This window comes from Pundamilia nyererei, unplaced genomic scaffold (assembly GCF_000239375.1).
Source record: "Pundamilia nyererei isolate P.nyererei 1_Seehausen unplaced genomic scaffold, PunNye1.0 scaffold00032, whole genome shotgun sequence".
Taxonomy (NCBI): domain Eukaryota; kingdom Metazoa; phylum Chordata; class Actinopteri; order Cichliformes; family Cichlidae; genus Pundamilia; species Pundamilia nyererei.
In genome coordinates, this window is record NW_005187433.1 from 1,699,010 (window position 1) to 1,708,507 (window position 9,498).

A 9,498-nucleotide genomic window follows, 5' to 3' on the forward strand; every position below is an offset into this window, starting at 1 on the left:
GGGGTGACATTGGTGTTGGTCTGAGTATTTTAGAAACTGCTGCAATCTGCTGTCATTCTCCTGCACAACTATCTCTAGGCTTGGTCTGAAAAGAGAAAATATCCAGTGAGGGGGCGAAAATACCTCATTGATGACAGAGTTCAGAGCAGAGCGCTTCAAGTTGATAGAAGGGGAACAATGGCCCAAATAAACAGTCATTACAACTGAGGTATGCAGAAGAAAATCTCTAAATGCACAATATGTGTCTTAAAGCAGATTAGCTGCAATAGAGGAAGACTCACTAGGTACCACTCCTGTCAGCTAATAATAGAAAACTGAGGCTACACACAGGCTCACCAAAACTGGTTAACAGAACACACAGAAAACCGTTGCCTTGATTTCTGCAGTGACATTCAGAGGGTAGGGTCAGAATTTGACATAAACCATATGAAAGCATGGATCATGTCTAGTTTCTATTAACTCTCCAGGCTGTTGGTTCTGATGGTGTAGTCATGTGGGGGATTTTTTTCTTGACACACTTTAGGCCTCTTCATATCATAGGAGCATTGTTTAAACACCACAGTCTCCCTGAGTATTGTTGCTGACCATGTCCAACCCTTTAAAACCACAGTGTGCCCATCTTCTGATGGCCCCTTTCAGCATAAAGCACCATGTCGCAAAGCACAAATGGCCTCCACAATCACAAATTTCAATCCAGCAGACCACCTGAGATATGCGGTATGAGTTTGGGATGTGCAGCCGACAATTCTGCATCCGAGGACTGTTTCCTTGTTTTATCTATGCCAAGAAGAATTAAGGCAGCTCTGAAGGTACAAGAACCAGCCTGTTTATGCCGAGAGCGAAAACACCATAAAGGACAGTATTTTAAATTAAAGAAATTCAGGTAAACTGTCAGTTTTAACTGATGACTACACCAACATGAGCTTTATTCATTTATGTAGAACACTCAGCCTAACAAAGGCTAGAACTATTTGCAATGCAACACAAGACACTATTTTCAGTTGAATTAAAACAGCTTTATTAGTGTACACTGTAAGAAGTTGTATATGCAAGGTAGTTGAAAAGCCTATGAAGTGAAGTGTTTGAAAAGACAGAAATTCTAAGAGACTGTCTAAGTGAATATGCTCCATTGACAGCAAGCAAAAGGAACAGCATGTATGATAAAAAAACAAAAGTACAACTATATAACAACACATCACTAGTGACATGTAGAAACTTCACTGTCTCCAAAGAACCACCTTCTTGACGATTCACCTGAAAGAGGCTTATTTGAAGATACACAATTGTCATCACAATCAGGAAACAAAAAGAAATAATAATAATAACAATAATAATACAACACGTGATCCTTAAATAGGAATGTGGACCTTCAGAATGTGTTGAATCAGCCGTCATGAAACCTTATTTGGTTTCATCTTCCCTCTGAGAGCTGGTAATTTGTAGGGCAGGCTAAAGTCTTAGGTGGCACTTAAAAACAAATAGAAGCGAAGGCTTTTGCTGGATCCCGGCAATACGCACAAAACAGTATGACTAGCCATCAGGAAAAAACGAAAAGAAAAAAAAAAAAAAAACCTTATCAATGTTTCTGCATAGAACAAACGTGGGTTAGCAATAATACACCATGATATCGTCACTTTAACATTTGGAAAGTCTGGCTATAACTTCCAGTCAACATTTTCCCTAATAAATAAAAAAAGAAAATATAAGACAGGTTGACAGATAAATAACAAAAAGATAAGCAACATTTACCACATTGAGCTGGTTTTAGTCTGGTTACAGATGAGCATTAGTTAGGTGAAGAGTATAGGTCAACATTTGCCTGGGTCAAACCAGTATAAAGACAGGCAGGGCTCTAAAGTAAAGATAAAAATAAAGGCAATGAAGTACACTGCCTAATGAGAGACGTCATCCATCAACTGTGCGCTCTAAAACCCACCTACTGAAGTTTGACATCTTTGAATATGCAATAATGTATCATGTACCAGGATTTCTGGACTTCATGTCTTGGCCCTCATTATGTGAGAAGCTAAACCTTCATTTTGGTGTCCTTACTTAAAAAATAAAATAATAGCAATAATAATATGTCACATCTGCATCACTGATCAAGTAGAAAATGGGAATGTGTTTACGTGCACACCAACAACAGCTCTTTTATTTAGAGAATGTAAAATGAGGATACTGGGAATGTGACAGCAAGAGCCACAACAATGAGGCAAGTGAGTCCCATTATTATATATTTACATGTCCCACTTAAAATCCCAAGTAAAGAATTCACTTACAGTACAGAGACTTCAACTTAGTATCCCGTGTGCAAGTAAACACACTCATTGTTAATTAATGTGCATGTGTTGAATTACGGAACTCAATCAGCTTTTGATGCAGTTTGTTCACTGCACACTGGAATCTTAACTCCACAAATACACCTTTCAGCAACAGAGCTATATTAATTAATACCATGTGCTGTATACTCCATTGCGAGGCGGTTGGATTATACATCAATATCCAAAAGGTCAGTTATTTAGTCATCGAAACACCTTAATTTTTCTAATAGCTGTGGTACTTAACCATAAAATGCTCATCTTTAATTGTGGAGCTCAAACAGCCACTGGTGAATTTAAAGATTAAGCCGATCTTTGGTCAGACTCTGAGATGAAATACTGGTATCACTAAGATGACATCTGTAAGAGCCTAAATATGGTGAAAGTCTCCAAATTTCACACGTTGAAGAAAGAAAGGTATCAATTAGGACAATGTCAGTCATTGAGCGCAATGATAACTAAATGTGCTTTAAGTGGTAAATTCAGTGATAATGGTATATCCTATGCTACACGCACGCACACACACAAATAGTCATCAAGCTGTAATAATTTTCAAACTGAAGGTATGTTCTAAGAAAAATAAATTCTAATAAAAAGGAAGAAAGCTTTAAAGATTTTAAATATATTTATATGTAAAAAATACTCAGAAAATACAAAATGTAGCTAAAGGAAACAAGAAAATAACTGTAGAGTAACTAGCTTGTGGAGTACTTAAAGCTTGAATACTTAAACGCTTTCAAACGCCAATGTCGGTACCAGCTGGCTTTCAGATAGGAAATTTTATTTATTTATTCATTTTTCAAATCAAATGAACACCAATTCAAGGAATGTAAGGGCCCAAATCTTTACAGTAAATAGTCTAAAATAATAATCTTCTTCTGTGATTATCTTGAATCGAGTAGGCTTTTCAACACTTCTATATTTTCAATTTAAAAGCATACCTTGCTATATTTTACATGAAAGGCAACCATTTTTAATTTAGGATAGTGCAAGTGCAGAATAGAGGATGCTTGTTAATTACAGTCCAACACTGCAGGACTTTACTTACTGATAAAATGTCAATAATGATACACTATTGCAGAGATTTATGCCTCTTCCACAAATGTGAAACATAGGGAATAGGTGTTTATCTTTTCCTCTTGTTAGACGTAAGCAATAGTGAAGCCTTGTGTTTAATCTTAAGCCTGTGCATCTCAAAGTCTATACAGAGCTCCTCTTCACAAACAAGCTGATGTAACTGTGGAATAAAATAAGGAGAATGTAAGAGAGGGTGCATGGGAGGAACAAATTTTGGCCTAGTGTGACATATTGTAGACACTTGCTTCAAGTAATCCTCAACTTTAATTCCAATCATCTACACTAGGTGGTTAGTGATGACTACTACTATTTAATGGAAACTCCTCACCAACCAGTCCACGCTTCGTATAAAGAGGAGACACTTTATCATTATGAAAACAAAGGAAAAGGAAAGCGCATATGGTTTGTGTGCATGAGAAAATGCGAAGATGGGGTTCATGAGTAATTAAACCCCTTTAAGAGCAGAAGACTTTGCATTCCAACATAGTGAGGTCAGTGATAACAACAGCACATGACTGACTGGGAGAAGAGAGGAGCATCCCAAATCAAATGGAAGTTTGGTCGCCAGAAAATGAAGATGTGAAGTTGGCTTTGGTCGATTGTGAGCCTGGAGTGGCAGTAGTACTGTTAGTCAGCGTCATGTAAACAGAAATACTGACATGGGATCAAAGTTGTGCTGTGGTAAATAGGTAGTGAAGATGCGATCTGAACGAGTAGTTGGACAGACTGTCCAGCAAGTAGAAGGTCACATGCTCGATGCCCGAAGCAGCTGTTGCTGTGTCAGTGAGGAGGATAATAACGCTCTGTCCTGCTTTGGGTTTTCAGATCAGAGCACAAATGTAGGCTCGCCCAATAGGACATCACTCTCTTGTCATTTTGATATTGCAAGGTGATCTCACTTGATGAGAACTAGAATGTGTCAGTTGTTCCAACAGAGTCAGGGTCTATTGTGGCATCACTTAATAAACCACTATTGTCAATTAGTGATGTCAAGCTCTTGTCCTCCGGGTCCAATGTGTGTGGGGGGTTTTTTCTTCTTGTTTTTGTTTTGTTGTTTGTACATCACTTAAGACTGCATGGTGCTCTCCTTTAGGATACACTGTTCAAACACTGAAATGTCTGACTTTGCATCTGCAAAAGCAGGACACTGTTTAGGACATACTAGAGCAGCGCACTGAGGGTGAACCCATTTGGGTCAACACCTTATCCAACCACTGGAGGGGGCCATTGAGATGCAGTTCAATCCAACAAGGGGTGCTGGTGACTGTCTGACGCCTGCAAGGATAAAAATATAGCACATGGGTATGGGACAAAAGTAGCATTTCATGTGATTTGTTATTGATAATAAGCAGCATTTATAGATGGATTTCATATCAATATTCATTTTTTTATTTTTTAAAGCACAAAAAAAAAACAACCCAGTATGTTAAACATTATTATGGGATTTCTTACGTGTGATTAAAAATACTAAAATGTACATCTGAGTTTGCAGTTTGTCCAAGACTGTTACATTGTGTGTTACTCTTGGCAGGATGCCTTTACTGCACTCACAGTCTGTTTGGGACATGCCAACCAACTACTACTCTGTTTAAATACAAAACTGTTTGGGGTGTAAAAAGCACCCGTTTTACCTTCCACTGAACACTGGGGAGCAGTAAGGCAAAAAGTCAGTCCTCATCCTTTGTTAATGATGTTCCATGCATTTAGCTCCTAAAAACTTAACATTTTACGTGCACACACAAACTATGACGACTTAAAATCTTGCACGAGCTGCTTCTCTACGACCTGCATGTAAGATATACTGCTGACACCGCAATAGAGAGTGAGAGTGTACCTAGATTTGAATTTCAAGTCCTTCATCACTTTCTCAAGTTAGGTTGCTGATTCACTATTTCTCCTTAAGACTAATTTACTTAGGTTCAGTCCATTAACTTGAAGGTATACAAGCTATGAGTCAGTGTTAAGGGAAACTACAGTCTTTTTCATGCACAGTCCAATAGCTTCAGAAAAGTCCCCCTAGAACATCTTGAGAACTAATACAACTTCTATTGCTGACTATTCAACCATCACATCATAGCAAGCAAAATGTGCAGAGGTGAAGGGAACCACAAGCTTTGTCACAACTATTTGTGACACTTATGTGGCCTCTACCCACAAGCTCATTTTTAGTGCATAAAGAACTTAGATGGACACTGATATGTACATAAAATTACAACCAAAAGTTGTTTTTAAAAAGGGAAGGTAGGCCTAAGCCTTTCAGTTCATAGAACCAGAAAAATATTGTTAGCAATCAGAGGCATGCCAACATTTGCAACATTAACAGTTTACAGAGAAAAATAAATGAATTAAACGGCTCAGAAATTGCAAACACTATATTCCTGAGCAGTCCACAGAGAGAGAGAGACAACACTACTGAGTTTTACTGAGCAACTCTCTGGTCTGATAGGGACCAGAAAGCCCTCCATTCATTATGGATGGCAGTGTAAGAGAACATGTGCTTCAGAGACAAATTCACCTGTACTCAGCTCCCCAGCCCTTGACAAAGCTCATTCTGATGGTGCACATCCTGGTTAGTTGGTATACAGCCTCAAACCCTTGATTTACTGACTGGGCCAGCAGTGCGGCAAACTCCTGGTTGTTAAAAATCTTCAGATTACAGCCTATCAAAACAGAAAAAAAATACATTAGAAAAAGGAAACGAACAAAATGATGTGTGGGACTAATAATCCCCACCAGGAAAGATTTAATTTAGTTAATGCAAATACTCCGAGGACATTTCATTTTTCACATTTGTGCACATGTAACATTTTACAAAAATAAAGCCAAATTAACAACAAATTAAATAAATGTGCATTTCCAAAACCGGTAAGCTGAATATTAGAATTAGCAAGATCACAGTTGTGCTATATTTGTAGGTACCAAGCTGAACCATTGTGAGGAGTGGGTGTGTTGCATGTTAGGAATTATTCTACACAAGCCTTACAAATCTGACCCCTGAATGCTCAAAAGATCTTTGTGGTGCATTTCAGTACCACTGTGTGCTTCAGTAATGATAGCGTTCACACTGCTCTTTTGGCCAGGGATGAAATGTTCAAAGTTACATGGGTACAGATGAGTCAGAGTGTGGGTGAGTGTCTGAAAAGACTGTCACACTGTATTCCCTTTCTTCAAGCTCAATTTCATCAATATCAGAGGGGGGGGGGGGGGTCTACATATCAGAGCTATTTTAATTAAAAAAAACAAAAAACAAACAAAAAACAAAAAGCACAGCCATCACGCACCATCATTTTCTTAATCTTTGTTTGGTGATACTTCCATTGGAGGAGGACCAACACTAAGGTTTTTTGTTTTTTTCCCCAAGAAGGGCACGAGCAGGTTGTATCCCCTGAGAAGGCAGAGATCCTTCAATGTGTGCAGCAAAACACTAGGGATTTTCTATCAGTCGGACGCCAACAGACTAAATAAACCAATCTGGAAGGCCACCTCTGTGATACAAGCTGGACACGTTAGAAGCCCTCTGAACCACTTACTGTACAGGCAGCAATGCACTTTTTACTAAGAGTGATTCAGCTCCAGACTGACTGACACAGGAAATTGTGGTTCATGCCATAACTGTGTTCAAATTAACACATATGCCTAGCAGAGAATCATCTCTCAACAGTTTATCTCAACCCTGCAGTGTCACAGCACTTAACACTTACTGATTTACTTCACTGTACTGCACTTTCTGCTACTGAGAAACTTTAATAGCATCTGATATCTGCTATGCTGTTTCTACTACACTAGGTAAGTCACTTTTTTATAAACTTTGATTTTTTTTTACTGTATTGTATGCTACTACCTAATATTGTCAGCCAAACATTTACTTATTTAACATTTTTTAATACTCATTTTGATCCCAGATTAGTTTTTACCTTTCTGAGACATTTGCAAAATTCACATCTTTAGGATAAATAAAGTACATCTTCTATACTGTATCTTGTAAGCAAACCAGGCAGGACCTTTTTAAACTGTTGTATAAGAATCATTCAGCTTTATTTAAAAAATAAAACAAAACAAAACATGTACAAACCTGGTGGTATCTTGCAGACTGTGGCAGGGTGCCAGCCATATCGTTGATTGCAGTTAGGACTCTGGACAAAAATGGCACTGTCGCTGAGGCACTCGGCAAACACCTCCCCTCCGATATAATACAATCTCACGCCACGACCTGCAGAATGTATCACAGAAAAATTAATGTGAAGCTAACGAAAAAAAGACAGAAAAAAAAATCACAAAGGCTTACTCTGGAGCAAAGCTTGAACTTGAGTGAAACATCAGTGGACATAGTGCTATGGAAAGTCTTAAATCAGTCACACCTATTCAGCAACATGTCTTTATCAGATAGATTTTTAAAGCCATCACTGAAAGAACTGCTGTATTTCTCACAGCACCTTTACAATTGAAATCTCTGTAAAGACACATTTACAGCTCAAGGACGTCAGTGTAATGAATCTGAGATTCATAGTGCAGGTATTGTTAAAGTGCCCACACAGAGTAGCTGCTACACCATGTTATTTTTGAGTGTGTGGCAGTGTATGCTGTACCTATATGTCTCCTTGTCATTTCAACAGTAGCATTTCTGTTAACATTGCTGAGAAGCCCTAAACAGAAGCGTTCAGAGTTGGAGGGATCGGTGAAGCCATCAACGGTCAGGGATGGCTGTGAGGCATGGAACGTCTCTCCAACCCGCTGGTTTAGCTCGTAGTAAGCTATAGAGCACCAGAATGCTGGTTCGCTATAGGTGACTGGCTGAAGGTCTGAAAGAAAGAAATCATGGTGGTAATGTTTAAAGTTTTCATTGAATCATTTATTGATAATTTCCAAGGAAACTAAAGGTAAATAAATAAACCAATAAATCGCTCTTACCCAGGCCGTGACTGACAGGAGACAGGGTGCTTGGTGACATTTCTGCTGGTGAGCCTGATGACAAAAACATACAACACATTACATCTTGTTGTACTCTGTTTTGCATTTTAAACACTGCCTGTGTAAAACACACTGCTGAAATGACGTGCATGTGTGAGGTTTACATGCGAGTATAATCTTAAGGATATTTCCAAGTGCTAAACTCAACTAATCTACCTGATTCCATACTTTGATTCATCTGCTGGTCGCTGGTTTCACCATCTTCACTCATATAGCCAGGTGGAGGAGTGTCTGTAAAAAAGGAACATTAAATAAGATGTGTATTCTTAACAGCAACCATTGCTTAAAACCCAAACAAAGCCAAGAGGTTTTTATACTAAACCAAAGCTCAAGAGTTAGCACAGAAAGATCAGTTGTTACTTTAAACAAATGAGTGAAACTACTGAAATATGAAGGAAAACATACATACCTGGTATATAGTTATTAGGAGGATCTATGCCTGCAGGGAAGTTGGTGTTTTCAGGAATGGAGTTTGTAAAGTCGTCTAGAGGCGGAAGCTCTGTCAGAATCTCTGTGTGACGTGGGACCAACACTGGTGGCAGCACTGAAGAGAAAAGGAGTGTTATTGACAAGTACAGATGGAAATTGTTATACCAATTAATATGATATAATTATATGCATTTTTCCACTAAATATAATCTTGTAAAAAGACGAATGAACACTAATATAAACACATTTAGACTGATTTTAACAGCACAAAACGGAAAGAGACTAGGAGATCTAAAACAATGATTTTGCTATGACTACCATGCTCATAGGGTTGTTCAAGGACATCTTGAACACCAGAACCAAAAGTACTTGAAGTAAGAGGACACACAATTCTCAAGGACCCTTACCAGGTGTCTCCACTCTCTGGTAATGGTAGGGATTGACACACACTTCATCCTTCTTAAGGTTAAATGCATACTGGCAGGTGTCAATGGCCCTCAGCTCATGGTGGCTGTGAAGGTCAGGCCATCTCCACAGGCGGCAGTAGATGACGTGAGGCAGGCCCTTACGATGAGACACCTGAAGACGGCCATCCAGTGACCTAAGCAAGAGAAGATGAAAAGCAGCTCATAATGCGCCAAGATCTTCACAAGAAACTCTCAGAAACTCTGAAAGGTGATTGTGTCATTTCTGGTTTGAAAGTGCT

At 38.7% G+C, this 9,498-nt stretch overlaps 2 protein-coding genes across 6 annotated transcripts in view; one reads left to right on the plus strand and one right to left on the minus strand.

The window, feature by feature from the left end:
- The window catches only part of LOC102207765 (katanin p60 subunit A-like 2), a 384,693-nt gene that overhangs the window by 137,816 nt on the left and 237,379 nt on the right, over positions 1 to 9,498 (plus strand). The window lies entirely within an intron of this gene.
- The window catches only part of smad2 (SMAD family member 2), a 16,550-nt gene continuing 10,001 nt past the window's right edge, over positions 2,950 to 9,498 (minus strand). For 4 of the 5 annotated variants that reach the window (XM_005729219.2, XM_005729218.2, XM_005729221.2 and 1 more), the window contains 8 exons: positions 9,200 to 9,393; positions 8,773 to 8,907; positions 8,520 to 8,594; positions 8,304 to 8,357; positions 7,982 to 8,194; positions 7,468 to 7,605; positions 5,911 to 6,055; positions 2,950 to 4,670 (listed from right to left, as the gene is read on the minus strand). In XM_005729219.2, coding sequence (XP_005729276.1) covers positions 4,547 to 4,670; positions 5,911 to 6,055; positions 7,468 to 7,605; positions 7,982 to 8,194; positions 8,304 to 8,357; positions 8,520 to 8,594; positions 8,773 to 8,907; positions 9,200 to 9,393 — 1,078 coding nt within the window. In that variant the 3' untranslated portion in view covers positions 2,950 to 4,546. The remainder of the gene's footprint in view (positions 4,671 to 5,910; positions 6,056 to 7,467; positions 7,606 to 7,981; positions 8,195 to 8,303; positions 8,358 to 8,519; positions 8,595 to 8,772; positions 8,908 to 9,199; positions 9,394 to 9,498) is intronic. The other variant, XM_005729220.2, reaches the window with a different exon arrangement.